The sequence below is a fragment of the Hibiscus syriacus genome, unplaced genomic scaffold, assembly GCF_006381635.1.
Source record: "Hibiscus syriacus cultivar Baekdansim isolate YM2019G1 unplaced genomic scaffold, ASM638163v2 tig00005659_pilon, whole genome shotgun sequence".
NCBI lineage: Eukaryota > Viridiplantae > Streptophyta > Magnoliopsida > Malvales > Malvaceae > Hibiscus > Hibiscus syriacus.
Genome location: NW_024062063.1, coordinates 8,544 through 27,041, shown reverse-complemented (window position 1 = coordinate 27,041; position 18,498 = coordinate 8,544). Strand labels below are relative to the sequence as shown.

The window sequence follows — 18,498 nt, the reverse complement described above, 5'->3', positions numbered from 1 at the left end:
CAAAATTAAAATTGTAACAGTTTTTAAAATAATATTTAATTATTTTACCTGAAAAATGTTTGCGACAATAACATTGAAAAATACCAAAGGAAAATATTTTCAAAGGAGGGATATATTTTTCATTCCAAAAGTGATGTCACGTTGGGTCCAAGGCAGATGGCGTAGGTGGCTGTCCAAGACCCTTCTTCATTCTGATAACGGATGAGTATACTCAGTGTTTGAAAACAAATTATTAATTCGAGAGATTAAATATAGAGCTGATATAATCATGTACAATTATTCTTTGTATTCCCAACTTAGGACGTCTGGTGCTCATGATGATTTTCTTTGGACATAAAAGGTGGTATTTGTGTAAGAAATAAATCCAAAGAATGAACCTTAAGGAAAGTTTATTTTGAATAATATCTTACAAGACACTGAAAATTCTGTTGAAACCTCGCGGTTTTAACTGGACTTTTTTATAATCCTTACTAATTCTAGAGTGTGCAACACTTGAGTGAATTCATTACTTCACTGGACAGCCATCAACCATTATTCCCTTTGCTGTTGGACAAGTTGCTAAATCACAATGTTCACCTTCCGTGCCCCACCATGTCACACTTCTATTTTCTATTCCCACCGAAAAGTACAACAGTATTGCCATGAAAGCCACCCCCGCATCCAGAGCAGCCGATAGAATGTAATTGTACCTCTGCCACCACTGCTTCCGGTAACGGAATACGAAGAAGTTGAAAATAGTTCCAACTAGAATCCAGGAGTTGTAGTTTACTGCTGTTGCTGGCGGCATCATCCCTGTTGCTCCTAGAAGAACCGGAAGGTTAATTAGTGGAATCCAAGTTTGTTTGGGAAATGTCTTGTGCAAGACCCAAACGATGACTGGTCCTAATGCTCCTCCTACGAAGAACCAATTCATCGATGGATAGTTTCCTAGAGATCCAAAGATCCTCTTGGGGCCCACCAAACCCCATATGACCGATGCGTCGAAGAAGACTCGATCACCTGGGCATGTCCAGGGACTGTCGGCTGGAAGGAGATCGTCCTGGCATATGTTCTCGATAGAGTTCAGCAACCACCATGCCACTGCAAGGTTGATTGTTCCGGCGAGAATGGTTCCTATGAACTAGATAAGAGGATTGAAATGGAACATAAATAAACTACATCAGCCGCTATGCACTTAGAGAGAAACAAGAAAACCAAGAGAAAAAAAATGCAATTACTAGATCATCCTCAACTAGTGCTGTCATTGAGATATATGTTGATGGATCATAGATGGAAGAAAAAGTACCTGAACTAAGAACATGGATCTTGGAGGTATCTTCATATAGTGTCCTAGCTTGAAATCATTGAGGAAGGAGACTGCTTGAGCCATGCTCATATAACCATAGGTTTTGAAGCACACATTCGCTATCGGCCTTCCGGGATATATGAGACCCATGACATACTCTGTGATAATGTTCAAGCCCGGTGTCTGCATGATGAATGAAATCAGTAAAATTGCTTCTCCTCTAAATATTTTAAGTGGAATTTTATTTTATTTTCTAAATGAACTAATTTACCTGGTTCGTTGTGGCAGTTATAATACTAATTGGAAGAGTGAAGATAAAGGCCATTGCACCAGCAAAGAGGAGTCCCCACCATGGCATCTGCACCTGGTCATTCAAGAAGATGCAGAGCGCCAGTGATACTACGAATGTTGCAGCAAGCATAGCATAAAACCACCAGGAAGGTATGTCCTTGTATCTTTTCATCAACCTTGTGTGAATATCCTCCTTTCCCGTGTAAGAAGCACGATATCGATCATATATCTCCCTGTTGTTAACAGTTTGACAATAGGGTTATCATCGAGTTCAGTTATGTAAACTTAAAAATAAAGTACTATGATGTGAACAAGCATCTAAGAAGGATGACTACAAATTTACCTTCCATAGAACAGGGCCACATGTGTTATTGTTGATGCAATCGTGGCAAACCCAAATCCATAAGTGAGGGCGAAGAACATGCTTAGATTAATTCGACCCTGATCTTCATACTTTGCTAAATCAATCTCGAACTTGTCATTAACGATTGCTGTTATGTTGTACTTTTGACCTTGGGCTGTAAACAAGTGAGAGGAAAATATGGGGAATCTACCAGCATTGTACAAGTCTAGGCCCCAATAAGCTACAGGAATCGCTATGTAAATTATCAATACATAGCCTACAAAAATGTTGACAATGGCAAAGAAAGGACTGATGAGCGGACTGAACAAGAAAGATGCTACAGTAGTCCAATCAAGCGTTAAGGCTCCTAGACCGAGTCCCCTAAGACCTGAACCAATTTGCTGGGCGGTAACTGACTTGGAGAAAATCCAGCACACCCATGAGATGCTGGTAAGAGTTGTGAAGAGGTAGCCCGGGACAATGTACCATAAGAAGCTGCAAATTAGTACAATGAGGAAGAACTTTGCCCTTGTCATTCGTCGGTCACTTTTATCATCTTTCTCATGCAAAGCCCTGCAATTCAGATCAAAGAGTTTACAATTCAAGGTACTAGGACCATTTTGCTTGGATTATGCTTTCTTTTTTCATAGCATGACGGATTTAAACATCATGACGTGCACTGGCTGCAAGATTTCTATGATGAACTAGACATTGATGGCAGTATGATTTAAACATCATGAAGTGTACTGGCTGCAAGATTTCCATGATGAACTGGACGTTGATGGCAGTATGAAACTGTTGCATATCATTAACTACATATATTTTGATAGATAGTCTTGTTTTAATTGCTGGAGCTTAAAGCTAGTAAAATAAGCCCGAGTCTGGAAACCCACCCGGGCCCTATTTTATGACTGTAAAATTAGTACATGTTTTGATAAAGACTCCAGTAGAGTTGATGCAACCTGCTTTAAACTTTGCTACTGACCATTTAGTAATGATTTAGTAAATATCCCATCACTAATTTTAGGTGCCAAGCCTCTTTCACAGGCTGGCCCTCCTACCAATGCTTAATTAGACGTTTATCAATTACCAACCATGGTTTGGATGCCCCCCCCCCTCAACACCGCATGATTTCATTAACGGTTCTCGGTAAGGATCATAAACATTATTGACTCAATGGGTTTCGATTTGTCCCGATCGACCTTGTGAGATTCTCTTCTGGGAAAAATCGGATTTTGCAACAAGACGATTCTGGTCGATTTTTCATTCTATTCTCCAGATTTAGGTTTAGGTAAATAATATGTCTTGTCCGGATATATTTATTAAAATGTTCATCTTCAAATTTTATAACTATTTTTAAATTTTAATTTCTAATTCTATAAGAATTTATAATATGTATTTCAATTATATAAGCATGTTTTATATATTTTGGCATAATTTATTAATTTATATTATTCTATCATTTGATTTAGTTTTGTAAAATTAGTATAACATTATTTTTTTTTAAAAAAAAGCATAAATCTGCAAAATAGTTTTAAACTCGAGTCAAGATTAAAATTAAAAAAGAAATAAAATTGGATTAAGTGGGTTTGAGACGGGGGATTAAGGTAGGAGATGAGATGAAGAAAATACCGCTGATTTTGCTGAATTGTTGTCCCTGATTCTTGACCTAATTGGCATTTTTGACCTACTCGTTTGTATAAATCAATCATTACTGATTGACCCACTTGTGTGTATTAATACATACACGTATGTGTTTCTTCATTTCCTCCTTTCAGCTGGTCAATATTCAAACAAAACGGAAATGTCTTGCCAGCCCATCTGTAGTTTTGTACTGGCTGACTGCAGCTGGAAGGATTGTTTGAGTTGACTAAAACTGCGAAGACTTGTCGAATTATTCATTCGACTAGAATTTGAGCAAATGGGATGAGAAAACAATGGACCAGCTCACGCGTAGGAAACGGCGCAAAAGCCGGACATGACATTGACATGTGATATGACCCAATGACCATCTCCATCGACTATACCATTGACTTGAAATATCTATACATATCTATGGATTAAATTTTAGGTGTAATAAAAGATTTAAGTCGGAGATATATGATAATATTTAAAAATTATTTATAGAATTAAAATATTTCTTTGACAGTAAATATTAACTTATAATTTTATATAATTTCCGTGATAGTCTCTTTCTATTCGTACGTGTCAAACTCGAATAAAAGCAAGCAAGCAGCGTATCGATAGGCGATACCAATAACTGAGAGAGGGTTTTGTTTTGTTGTGTGATAAAACAAAAAATGAATGGGCCTACGTTCCCCATACTCGGTTGTTTCTTCTTTATGGTTAACTATTATAGAGTTGATTTTTGCACACACCATATGAACCAAAAATGATCAACAAACTAAGGCAGAATTAAGTGGGGAATTGGTAAATAAAGTAAAAGACAAAGGCCGAAGCAAGTCAGCAACGATTTCCATCTCTATTGTTTTAACGTTCAAATTGGTTGAGATAAACAAATTTAAATAAAATAATAATAATTAGAATGTAATTTAGTTGATTTTAAAATCAATAAATATAAATAGATAATTACAAATATAACTTAATTCATTGTTTTAAAATCTAATATCTAAAAAAAATTAAGATGGTCATACATTAATTTCACAACAGGAATTTAAAGAAAATTGAACTAAAAAGGCGAGGGCTATACCCCTCCATCATTAACCTGATTCCATCGCTAATTAAAATGATTCTTTATTTTAAAATTTAAAGATTAATTTAAAAATTACCTTTTAATTAAAAGATACAATTAAAAAAAAGGAGAGAGTGACATAGTGAGTTGGGTGTTAATACGGACGTATACAAAAAATTATGTTATGAGGTATAAAATTAAAAAAATAAAATATAAGAGGTGCAAAATTATAAAATCTAATGAGAAGTGAAATTAGCAAATCATATAAATTATAAAAAAAAACTTAAAATATAAGAAATTTTAAAAAATTTACTGGGCGCGACAGCATTTCCGCACCCAGGGTGCTAAGAGGATTACAAGTTGCAAAATTATAGATAATAAACTAACCTGAAAAGTGAGACTTGCACCAAGGTGCTCGGCCACCACATGTGAGCTGGCTCCACCACATACTTCCTCAGCAGCCCAGCCCAGCCATATCCTAGTACCTGCACCGCCCACTACCTTTTTAATCTTTATTCAACACATCAATGATTATCCAACTAACTGCTATATTAACAAGCAAAGCTATGCCTTTAATAATCTAACCACCAACTAATATTATTTACTAATTTATCAATTAGTCTAAGATTTTTCTTCTTTCCTCCAAAGACTCGGGAATTTACTTTTATTGCATTTGAAAATCAGTAAAAAAAATATAAAGTAAAATGGGGGGAAATTAAGATACCAAATGACAAGTGGAGAATAGCTTAGGAGATGAATGGTAAATAAACCCAGAAATGGAAGAAGAATCACATGTAACAGATTTTTTATTGGACGAGCAAGCTTAGCTTAGGTATATCTTTTTACCTAAGTGGTGATAATGAGAAGCCAACCGGCAAAAAACGATATGCTCCGATCATAAAAAGCTTTGATAATGTTAACTATACCAACCGCATAAGCCGACCCGTTTCCAAAAGCACTACCCGCATTTGCGAATATGCAAATGAGAACATGCTCTTTCATGTTGAACGGACCGGGGTTCAAAGAAAACCGTTTCGATCCAAAACCGTTTCGATCCAAAACCGTTTCGATCCAAAACCCGGAATTCCGAACTGGGTTTTGGGCAAAACGGTAGCCATGAAATGGCCAATGGGGAGTGTGGAAACTTGGACTGTGATTTGGGTTATAATGAGTGGCTCTGTTCTGTAAGAGAAGAATTGGTTGAGGAAGGAGAGGAAAGCACAAGAGAATAAGCCTAGGAACCACATCCGGAAGGAATCGGCACAAATTTCAATGACCTCGGTGGTAAATGAATTATTGTTATTCCTTAAGGTATTAGGTTCGAGTAACAAGAATGTCAAAGATGTGAGCATTCAATGTGAAAAGGGTTGAGAATTATCTTTAAACCGATATCACTTTGTACTTATCCCAAATTATCAATAGTAATAATAATAATAATAATAATTGGATGACTCATCAAAACAACATTTTATAATAAGGAACTATTTGTGTATTTTACCCTAAATAATATCTAACTCCCAATTATAAAATTGTTTGAATATTTAAAAATAATCTACACTTGAAATTAATTATAAAGCAAGTGGAATTAAAGAGAAAAAGTCTTAGTACCATAGAGTGCATATTTTGTATTAGTTAAAATATGCTTCAGATCCCTACACTTTTTGTTTCTTTGGAATTTAATCTCTATTTTTTTTAAGAATTTAATCTCTTTACTTTTTTAGATTTAATAATTTCAATCTAATTATTAACGTAATAAAATCTATTTTGTCAAATTAAAGTTCATTACAATGCCATTTTTTGTTATATGGCTAACAAGTTAGGACTTTTTTATTTCAAAATATAGTGTTGATGACTTTAATAAGAAAATTTAATATTATTAATAATTATATTTGAATTTTTTAATTGATGATAAAATACTTAAAAATATAAAAGTTAAAATTTAAACGTATAAATAACACACGAACTTAAAATATATTTTAACCTTTATATTTAAGGTAACACGTTTATTTTTTTTAATTTATCTTAAAGTTGGGGACCAGAATCATTTATCGTTGCTATAAAGATAAAAAATTTGTGCTAAATTAGAGGCCACCAATGCATATCGGCTGGCCTTGGAGTTTGGAGCATTTATGATTGCTGGGATAATTCAAATATAAAAAATCAACAAATCGTAGTACAACTGTACAATGAATAAATAATTTATATACTGTGTATGGTTTTTTTTTTAAATAGAAGCACCTAATATTATTAAAAAATAAAAAAAAAATTATAATAAATATTTATAATTATTATCATAAACTAAATATATAACCTGGATATTATATTTTAACATTATATATAATTGTATATATTATTACTAAATTAAATAACATTATATTATTAGAAATCAAATAAAAATATATATCACTAATATATAAAAGTAAGTTTTAATATTTTATTTTTATTCATAAACTCTCTAAGAATTCATAAAATACAAAAGTTAAACTAAGCTAACCTAAAATTTCAAGGTCTAATATCGAGAAACTTTTGTCTTGAAAAATATATTTAAAAATTAAGAATTAAATGAAAAATTTCAAAGTTAATAAATTGAATGCGTTTAGATATAGTTCTCTTGTAAATATATATATGTATATAGAAGATTATAAGTAATTTAGGTATTATACAAAAAAATATTTAGTCATAAATCTTAAAATTATCCATTAAACTTTACAAATAAGCAATGCATTAAATTTAATAACTTTAATTTTAATTAAATTGAGTATATTTAAAAATAAATAAATTGTTTGTTCGAGAGTAGTATTACTTTCATTTTTCAGTATATGAATTGGTATTAAACTAATTTTACACGACAAATTATCCAATAACTAATTTAATTACTTAAAAACATTTTAAAAATAAAATTAATTCACTAAAACTGATATTTACCTGAGTGGTGATTATGAGCAGCCAACCAGCCAAAAACGATATTTTGCGATTATAAAAGGCTTTGATGATAGTAACGATCCCAACGGCATAAGCAGAGCCACCCCCAAATGCAGCCCCAGCGTTCGCAAATATAGAAATAAGAACGTGTTCTTTCATGTTGAACGGACCAGGGTTCAACGAGAACTTTCTGGACCCTATACCAGGCAGCTCGAACTGTGTTGTTGGGAGGACTGCGGCCATAAACTGACCGATCGGAAGTGTGGCGACTTGGACTGTGATCTGGGTTATTATAAGCGGCTCGGTTCTGTAGGCGAAGAATTGGTTGAGAAAAGAGAGGAGAGCACATGATAGGAGGCCTAAGGACCACATCCGGAAGGTCCATACGGGAAGGGTCGGATCATCGGTGTTGGTAACGGTTAGCCGAACTTCTTCTATGGGGGAGAGCTCGTCTTCAACGACGGTGCTTCCGCCGTTGACGACATGTTTTTCGGGGTCTAAGGCCTTGGGATAAGAGAGGGATTGTAACTCGATAAAGCTCATGATGAAAGGTATAAGTTTGAGTAAAGACTTGCTTGATGATGTGTATATATAGATCAATCTTCGTGATTAAAATAACAGTAGAGATGTGTATAACTCGAACAAGTAGACTCAAATTCATTAATGCATTCATACTACGTATACACAATTTGCATAGAATTTTCGTCTCCTGTATGGCTAAAGTGACACTGGAAATGTGAATATAACTCGAATAGGTGGACTTGCATTCATTTAGGGTTTTTATCTAGGATTATTATCCTATATATATGCGGTGAAAAAATATTTTATAAACTACTATGTTTATTATTTTATTTTTAATTTAAAAATTAAAATATAGTTTCATTTAAAATATCAGATTATATATATATATATATATTTGTGAATTATTTTTCTATACCATTTGTACATGTAATAATAATTTTTCTATAAATTAATGTGTTTGGAATATAATATGAAATTCTGTATTTAAATTTCATTTGTGAAATTAATTATAAGAACAAAAAGTATATATATATAGATTTAATAAACCTTTTTATATATGTCTAGAATATGTAAATCTCTTTTCATTCTTAAATAAGATGATAATAAATATTCAAATATATTTATTATTATACCTACATTATACTACTCGAACTAAATTTTATTGATAAATTAATTAAATTTCAATAATTTAAATAAATTTCAATGTCATATGTTGACTAATGAGATCCAACATATTTGTTAAAGAAGGGATATTTATTGCAAGAGTACTTCATATATTTCATGTATATAAAATAATGTTTACAAGGCTAAAGTATTTCTATACAATCACACTAACTGTCACTAATCTAATTAAAATATTAACATATTAATAACAAACTAACTGACTAAATAACTGGCAGCTAACACTCCCCCTCAAGTTGGTGGTTAAAGATGTTAATCAAGTCCAACTTGGAAATCAAATATCTATGATGTTGAACTCCCAAGGTTTTAGTTAAAATGTTTGCCTATTGTTCTGTTGTCTTTACATGCTAGGTTTCAATCATTCATTCTTGAATTTTTTCTCGAAGAAAGTGACAATCAATCTCAATGTGCTTTGTTCTCTCATGAAAAACTGGGTTTGGTGCTATTTGAAGAGCATGTATGTTGTCACACATCAACTTTGTTGGTCCTATGTTTTTGAAACCACGTTCATTCAATAAACCTGTCAGCCAAACTATTTCTACAACAGTTATTGCTATACTACGATATTCTGTCTCGACTGATGATATTGCAATTGTGTTTTGTTTCTTATATTTCCAAGATAGCAAAGAATCCCCTAGTTTTATACAAAAACCAGTCACTGATCTCTTGGTCATTAGGCAAGTTGCCTAGTCTGAGTCATAAAAGGCTTGAAACTGGCACTGACTTGTTGCACTCAATAAAACTCCTTGACTTGGATTACCTTTAATATACCTAACCACCCTTAAAGCTACCTCAAAATGTGATTTATTTGGTTGCTGCATGAATTGGCTTAACAGCTGCACTGAATAGGCAATGTCAGGTCTTGTGTTAGGAAGATAAATTAGTCTCTCAATCAACCTTTGATAGCTTGTTTTATCTTATAACAGTTCATCTTCTGAATTTTCAACGAGATTTTCTGAAGTCAACCTTTTATTCTGTTCTAAAGGTGTTGCAGCAGGTTTAATGCCCCTAGTCCAGTTTCATCAATTAATTCCAAGGCATACTTCATCTTATTTATACTTATCATTTTCTCTGATCTTAATATTTCCAAACCAATGAAATACTTTAGCTCACCAAGATCCTTCATCTTGAAATTTCTGTTCAAAATTCCTTTGAGTTCCTCAATTAAACCAATGTCATTTCCTGTTATTAGAAGATCATCCACATAGATGACCATCATGGCAATTTTGCTCCTTTGTGATTTAGTAAACAATGAATAGTCAAATTTGCTTTAAAAGTAACATGCCAACAATAATGCCTCTATTAGTTTCATGTTCCACTATCTTGAAGCCTGCTTTAATCCATACAAGGATTTTTGCAGTTTACACACCCTAGTCTCCCCCGGACTGCAAAATTCCTCAGGCAAAGACATGTACACCTCCTCAACTAGATCATCTTGTAAGAATGCATTATAGACATCCATATGAAAAAGAGGCCAATGATGAATGGATGAAAGAGCAAGAATTGTCCTGACAGTGACCAATTTTGCTACAGGAGAGAAGGTCTCAACATAATCAACCTCTTCTTTTTGAGGGTACCCTTGGACAACAAGGAAACCTTTAAACCTTTTCACTTAACCATTAGATTTGTATTTGATATGGTAAACCAACTTACTTATAATAGGAGTCTTACCAGAAGGTAGGGAAACCAATGACCAAGTGCTATTTGATTCCAAGGCTAAAATCTCTTTATTCATAACTTGAATCCAAGCAACATTTTGAATAACTTCTTCATGAGTCTTAGGCTCAACCAAATAAGAAAGAAAATAAAGATAAAGCTGAGTTTTAATAGGTAAATGAGAATAAGAAAGAAAATTGGAGGTAGGATAAGTACTGGAAGAGATGAAGATTGGTAGGAATGGACATAGTCATGTAACCAAACTGACTATTTTTTTACCCTATTAGATTGCCTGTGAGCAATATGATTGTTATTGGGTAAAGAAACATCAGAAATAATAGGTTGATTTGGATCATGAACATGGTCAAGAGAGACAGAATGAACTAGATCAAAAAGAGCATTCGTTGAAGCTTGAGGTGATGCAAACTGTTATGAGGAAATAGGAACATTTTGAGGAGACACAAACTGATCTGAAGAAACATGAGGTATAGAAGAAGAAAATATATGCAAGAAAGAAGCTGGCTGAGTATAATGAAAAGGCATAACCAAAAATCTGAATCTAAAATATCTTGAGTAGGAAAAATATGTGAAGAGGAAGATGTAGGAAAATGAAAAGGGAAAATGTCTTCATGAAACTTCACATCTATATTAATAAAGAAGATTTTTTTATCAATATTGAATAGTAGGTATCCTTTTTGAGTTGTTGAATATCCCATGAAAATGGAATGTATAGCTTTTGAAGAAAATTTATCTTTGTAGTTTGGTTGAGTGACATAGCATAAACAACTAAAAACCTTTATATGGGAAATGTTAGGTGGCTTACCATTAAGGAGTTCAAAATGACTTTTTCCCTGCTAAAGAAGAAAAAGACAACCTATTGATTATGTAACAAGCTGTGTTAACACACTCTCCCTAAAATTTAGCATGTACTTTAGAATGAAATTTAAGGGCTCTAACCACTTCTAGCAAGTGTTTATGTTTTCTTTCAGCAACACCATTTGGATGAGGAGTATGAACACATGAACTTTCATGAATAATGCCTAAAGAAGAGAAAAAAGAAGAACATTTATTGGCAAAGAATTCAAAACCATTGTCACTTATGATGAATTTGATTGTGACTGAAAAATGGTTTTTGACATAGGCAAAAAACTATTTTAAAGAAAGAATTACATCACTTTTAAGCCTCAACAAGAAAATCCAAGATATCATTGTATGATTATCAATAATAGTGAGAAATGACCTATAAATCACTATGAATAGAGATCCTATAGGGCCCCCATAGCTCAATGTTGATTAAATCAAAAGGTTTAGATGCCATAGAAGTAATGTGTGGAAAAGGTAACCTAGACTGTTTGGTAAGAGGGCAAACAGAGCACTTATGTATGTTGTCAGCATGAAACTTGTAAGACTGCAAATATGGTATTTTATGTAAATTGTATAAAGAAGAATGCCATAAATGAGCATTCCAAAGCTTAGTATTATTAACATTTGAATGGCTCACACAAGTTGAAGAATCAGAGGCTGAAGAACAATGAAAAAAAGAATTGCAATGAAGAATGAAATAAATACCAGAACCAAAATTAGAAGAATAAAAAAATATAGCCCTCGAGACTTTCTACCAATCTTCTTCATCCTTCTAGTGGAGAGATCCTGTAGAATGCAAAAATCAGGGTAAAAAGAAAACTACAATTTATTTGTTTAGTTAACTTCGAAACAGATAAGAGGTTATGAGAAAATTTAGGAACAAACAAAACATTTGTAATGAAATGATCCCAGTTAAGGCAAAAAGAACCTATGTGTGTGATAGGGGTTGTTTGACCATTGGGTAAATGTACAAACCTAGATTCTGTGCTACACGAAATAGCAGAAATTAATCTTTGAACATCAAATAGCATGTGGTCAGTGGCCCCTGTATCCAATATCCAATTGAAAGAAAGACTAGTCAAGCTAGTTTTGTCATAAACAATACCTGCAAGGTTTACTGCTTAATCCACAGAAGGCTCCTTGTTCAAGAGATCAAGAATTTGATTGTACTGAGCGCGTGTAAACACATGAGCAACAGCATGAGAATTGTAAACAACGGGTTGTTGTGGTTCAAGACTGGCCTGATTTTGAGGACCAATAACAGATTGATTAGAAGCTATAGCCACCTAACTCCCTTTCTTCTTGGAAAATTTGAAATCAGCAGGAAAATCGATTAATTTGTAGCAATTCTCACGCTTATTTCCTCAAATTTTACAATGATCACAAACCAAAAAATCAATTTCGATCACCGTGCCCAATAGAATTGGAGTACATAACAAAGACATCTGAAATTAGAGAGAGTCCAGAAGAATAAACCCTCTGCGATTCCTCTTGAACAAGTATTGAATACGCTTGATTCACGGACGAAAATGGTTTCATAAGAAGAATATGAATTCGCACAACAACATACGTCTCATTGAGACCCATGAGAAATTGAAAAATGTTTTTTGAGCTTGATGAACAAAATTGTGTTGTGATATTTCACAACCACAAGAGGAAAACGGAACTAAGGCTCCATACTCATCCCAAAGTAACTTTAAACGATTGAAATAAGCCGATATTGTGGAATCACCTTGAGTTAACAAATCAATTTCACGATGAAGGAAGAATGTCATGAATCCATCGATCTTATCAAATCTCTCCTTCAAGTCTTGCCAAACCAAAGCAGCACTGGTCGCAAAAACAATATCAGCCAAAAGCTCTTTACTTACTATATTGTGAATCCAAGATAACACGACAACATTGCATCTCTCCCATTGTGAATGCAAGATTTCTTCAAATTTTTCCTTCCCGCAATCACCTTTAACAAAACCTAGCTTGTTTTCGCAAGCAAGGCAATCTTCATAGATTTGATCCATACACTATAATTCTCGATTATGAGAAGTTGATGTGAAACAAGAAGCATGCAAAAACAAAGGGCAATTGAAATCGAGCATGGAAGTTTCCATAGCAAGAAACGAAAGAGGGGGGAAAGAGGGGAGAAAAACCTAAAACAATTTTGACCGAGTGTTGACCACAACAAAGAAAAACGAATTCACGAGAAACGGATCGTATGACTCATGATACCATGTTAAAAAAGGGATATTTACCACAAGAGTACTTCATATATTTCATGTATTTAAAATAATGTTTACAAGGCTAAAGTATTTATATACAATCACACTAACTGTTACTAATCTAACTAAAACACTAAATGATTAATAATAAACTAACTGACTAAATAACTGGCAGCTAACTATATTTGGCCCCGTTAGATGGAAATTAGCAACCAAAAAGTTGAAAGAAATAATATTGTAGTTTGATTAAATGCCAAATAAACTTTAGGTCTGAATGAATTTTAAAGATACCGAATCTAATAGCCAAGGGATTTTTGAGTATTCATAAAATAAAAATAAATTTGGCGTAATGTAATATTCAAATCAAAGTTCCCTCTAGAAAATATCGACATGGGAAATATAATAAAGGTTAAAGGTTTAAAGGGTAAACTACTCTGCGTGTCACTAAAATATTAGGGTGATTTTATTTCAACCATTAAAATATAAAATTTATCAGTCAGATTATTAAACTATTAAAATAATTTCAACCAAGTCAATCAAAGATGTAATAGTCAAATAGATTGATTATCCATCTTTTTCTCATTACTTATATAGTTAGATATTCTATTAATGTAATCTTAATTTAATTAAAAATTAATATTTTTTACTATCACATCAACAATTTAATTAATTATACAAATGTGTAAGTATGCAACTATATAAATTTTAATTGATTATCGTGAAAAATGAATGTGTAATTATATAAAAATATTAATTATCACTTCAATATTTTATTTTAATATTTTTTGAACTAATTGAAAAAATCATAATTGAGTGGTAAAATAAATTCACCCTAATAATTTAGTAACCCACATATAGTTTGGTCAAGTTTATATTGGGTACTAATTTTTTAGAGATGATTCAATGAGGGTATGATGTTTTAAAACGATTAAATATGAAGTTAATGTTTTTGAGTTAGATTAAATAAGAGACTATATCACACTTTAACAATATTACTTGTAATACACGTTCTTAAAATATAACTTCCACTTTAAATTGATTATGGGTCAATATATGTAAGAATACTAACGTAAAAAAGATTTTTTATAATATTGGAGTAAATACAAGAATATATATATGTTTAAAAACTTTTAATCATTTGACAATGAATGTTTATATATATATATATATATATATATATATATATATACACGCGGTGTTTGGATTAAGACCTCGATGAATAATAAAAAAATTCCTTAATTGCCGAGTTGGTGAAAAAATGTTAATAAAATCTCAATTAACGTAAAATATCATTAGTTTAGTATGCGGGATTTAACGTGAAGGTAAGGACTTGTAAGTAAAATGACCAGCTTACACACCGATACGCACGCCAAGCGATTTGCATTTACATTCGGAAAGTCCAATTCGACAATTCATTTTCGTTGTCCCCTCCTTGTTTCGTTGACGCTGACCTGGTGGAAGATTTTTTGCTTACAAATGAGAGCAATAATTATACACAAATTCAATAATTGTGGTTTTAAATACCCACATTGTGGCATGTTTATAAGTCCAAAACATTAGGATTTCTTTTGTTTGATCTGAATCATCGTTACGCGTTTCTTACAGGACTTGTACGTGAGAATTGTAACGAATTACACTATGTATGTATGTGTATGCTTTGAGCTTAATTAATGTTATAATAATGGTTGAAATTCTGGATAATCGTTGGCAATCGCGTACATCTCTTTATATATTAGCAATCTCAACTCTAACCTGATTTCTTATTTACGATATTATTTTTAATTTTATCATTGATTATTGGCATAGTAATTACCATAAAATAAAAAACAATATTTTTTAGCTCCAACGTTTGTATTTTTATCAGTTAAATATGTATTAAAAATTATCATTATTTAAACAATATAACTTTTACTTATCTATATTTATAATTTATAAAGATTTAATTGATAGAAAATATAAAAATAAAGATCTTAAAGGTATATTTTATCTTTTTTTTATAATTATCGTATCATTAATTAATGATAAATTTAAATAGGAGAGCCTTAAACTAAAAATAAGATAAGACCCGGTGTCTTAAATATAATGTCAAAAAATTAAATTATAAATTATAAAAACACAAACTTTCGACATATTTAAATAATAACTTTCAGCAAATTTGTTTACAATTTTTTTTTCTTATCATTAGAATTTCAACGTGATTTGATTAGTCAATTCAAATCGTGTTTTTTTTCCAAGTGTCTTCTATTTATTTATTTAACGATTTAGTAAATACAAATCTCGTTGAATCGGATAAAATTATGGTTGTCCCTTGTTCCCATATGTAATGGGGGTAAGGAGAAGGTAAGATAGTAGACTGCCCCCAACACTAGGTTGAGAGCAGCTTCCGTAGGAGACCTCCGAATTATGAAATGCCCTCCATGAGACTCGATCCCACGACCTCAAGGTTAAGAACCTTGTGCTCTACCAACTGAGCTGAATGGTCATTTCAAAATGGTTGTCTCTTGTTCCCATATGTAATGGGATAAAGGGAGGTAAGATAGTAGGCTGCCCCCAATACCAAGTTGAGAACAGCTTCCATAGAAGACCTCTGAATTATAAAATGTCCTCCGTGGGACTCGATCCTACGACCTCAAGATTAAGAACCTTGTGCTCTACCAACTGAGCTGGATAGTCATCTCGAATTGGATAAAATTATGAAGATGATAAAACTCTCCTAGGGAATATTGAATATTATTATACACTTATAATTTTGCACCTGATTAAACTAAAACAGTCCATATGAATTTTCGGTGGTGTCGGAGTGGTGCTTTGAACTCAAGCACTACAGCGTGAGCCAAGCTGGTGAAAACAATTACTAGTTGGGTTGTGATTGGAAATGGGAGCATCACAAGACTTTGGCTCTTGTGTGGTGTTGGTGGATTCCACTAAAGAGTGGCTTGTTGATAAATATACTCTGCTCATCAGGGATTTTGAGTGCTGTTATCTCAAATAAAACAATATTTGCATAATTTTAGAACAAGTTAGTGGGGGACTCTGCTCATCAGGGACTTTGAGTGCTGTTATCTCAAATAAAACAATATTTGCATCATTTTAGAACAAGTTAGTGGGGGACTCTAAACCTATGCTAACTTAAAATAAGTAGTTGAATTTCAACATGTAACTTTATTACTGAACATGTTTCAACGGTGTTTGATCATATTGTTGAAGCCCCAGGAATTATGAGTGGTTTCCATTGATGTCGAACCAATTTGCTTTAAAAATTCATGAAAAAGCGTCCATCCACTCGCCAATCCTTTTCCAAACCCATTCAACTGATAACTGGGCAAGTATTGGGGAAATATATTCTAAAAGGGAATCCCTTTTCTGGTAATTATTCTCCTATCCCATACCGTTTTGCAGACTCAAAAAGGTTGGAAAATCTAGCTCTTCAGAAGAAGAAACCGCCAAGAACATACAATTTTTCTGTGTGTTCGTTATTGAAGGATCCCTCCTCATGATCGTAAACACTTTGCGCATTTCATGCTTTGCTTCTTCTCCAGCCAAGACTACCTTCATAGTTTTCTTAAGGCTTAAATATAAAAGATGTGTCCAACCTATGTCCGTTTTTTTATTTAGTGCCTAACGTTTATTTTGTTTCAGTTTGGTGTCTAACGTTTCATTCTGTTACTCAAACTAGGTCAAACATTGACTGACCGTTACTTTTCACCGTTAAATGACATGTGTCACAATCTCATAATTTTGAAATTTATTTTTTTAATATTAAAAATATAATTATATTTATAAAAAAGAACTCTTATTTCTTTTAAAATACAAAAAAACCTCAAAATCTCTAAAATCCCCAAATCCTAACACTAACCCACCGCTGCACCCCTTTCCGGCCACAAACACCGTCGCCGACGTAGTCCTTGTCATCTTCCTAGTTATAAGTTGTTGTCGATTAGCCGTTGAAATCGTTTGGGATATTGATTTTCATCATAGGGTTCGCGGGATATAAAACGTCGATTTGTCGTTGATTGGTCATTGTTCAGTTATGATTTCAAAGGGGTTTTGGTCGTGGGGGAGGTGAGGTTGGGTGGAGCTTCGTTGATGAAAAAGGGCGACACTCGACGTGAGTTTAGGGGTTGAAATGAAGATTTTTAAAGTTTTGAGATTTTTGAAATTTATATTTTCTTTTTTAAAATATATAATTTTATTTTTTTAATTTTATATAAAAAAATTTAAATTATCATATTGTGACATGTGTCACTTAACGGAGAAAATTAACGGTTCGTCATTGCTTGACTCATTTTGAGTAACTTAAATGTTAGGCACTAAACTTAAAAAAAAGACATAGATTGGGCATCTTTTGTATATTTAAACCTTTTCTTAAACAATTATTAGATTGATGGTGGTGTCCGAAAAATAGCTGTTATGAAGCAGAGCAGTGGGAGTTTTGATTGCATTACAAATATAAAAACAGTAAGAGATTTGATGGCACAGTGAAAATGGTTTTGCATGCTGATTTGATTAATTTATTTTTAGATGAAGGTCATGCTTCTGATGAACCTCCACATCCGATTCTGAAGAAAACGATTCTATTGAACTTGTGGCTGATGCTGATTTTTTCAAAGGATGGATCATAGAATCTACTCCTGGCGTTTTGAAACATTAAAATTTGGACCCTGAAGCGAAACTTATACTCAAGTTTCTTGCTGCTTCTCTTGGCAATAATGACGATACTTGATTGGAATTAGAGGACAACTTTAGATGGCCAAAAGCAAGAACTTGGAGTGCTCTTTGCATAATGTCCATAGAGAAACTCCAATCATTGCAGCGAAATGTACAAAAGGTTTTGCAATTTGGCTAATGGACTGCCGAATGACATCGGCTACTACTTTACGCGATTGTTTATCATTTTACCCAACATTAATTCCGAAGAGGAGTAAAAAAATTTGTAGAAATGGAGAGTAAACTTTACGAAGAAGTAAGCTTGATATCTTCCTTTACTAACATATCTTTGTTATTTACTCTTACAACAGCTTTTGAA

At 32.8% G+C, this 18,498-nt stretch overlaps 1 protein-coding gene across 2 annotated transcripts; it reads right to left on the bottom strand.

Annotated features, from left to right (window-relative positions):
- Window positions 1–372: 372 nt before the first annotated feature.
- On the bottom strand, window positions 373–8,106 carry LOC120199846 (oligopeptide transporter 4-like). 2 transcript variants are annotated; one of them, XM_039200839.1, is made up of 6 exons: window positions 7,537–8,106; window positions 4,999–5,096; window positions 1,920–2,492; window positions 1,557–1,809; window positions 1,286–1,468; window positions 373–1,120 (listed from the first exon to the last, which is right to left on the bottom strand). In XM_039200839.1, exons 1-6 carry the CDS (start codon window positions 8,074–8,076, stop codon window positions 506–508), a joined length of 2,262 nt encoding a protein of 753 aa, XP_039056770.1. In that variant the 5' UTR covers window positions 8,077–8,106; the 3' UTR covers window positions 373–505. The 2 variants fall into 2 exon arrangements, with proteins under 2 accessions (XP_039056770.1, XP_039056771.1); XM_039200840.1 differs by lacking the exon at window positions 7,537–8,106 and adding an exon at window positions 5,458–5,597.
- Between the last annotated feature and the right edge of the window lie 10,392 nt (window positions 8,107–18,498).

What these genes read in the sequence shown, in the direction of transcription:
- LOC120199846 (XM_039200839.1), bottom strand. Translation starts at nt 8,076, where the DNA reads ATGAGCTTTATCGAGTTACAATCCCTCTCTTATCCCAAGGCCTTAGAC. An exon ending in TGCTCATAATCACCACTCAG is followed by an intron (nt 5,097 to 7,536) that starts GTAAATATCAGT and finishes TGGGCGGTGCAG; the next exon opens with GTACTAGGATATGGCTGGGC. An exon ending in GATCCATGTTCTTAGTTCAG is followed by an intron (nt 1,121 to 1,285) that starts GTACTTTTTCTT and finishes CCTCTTATCTAG; the next exon opens with TTCATAGGAACCATTCTCGC.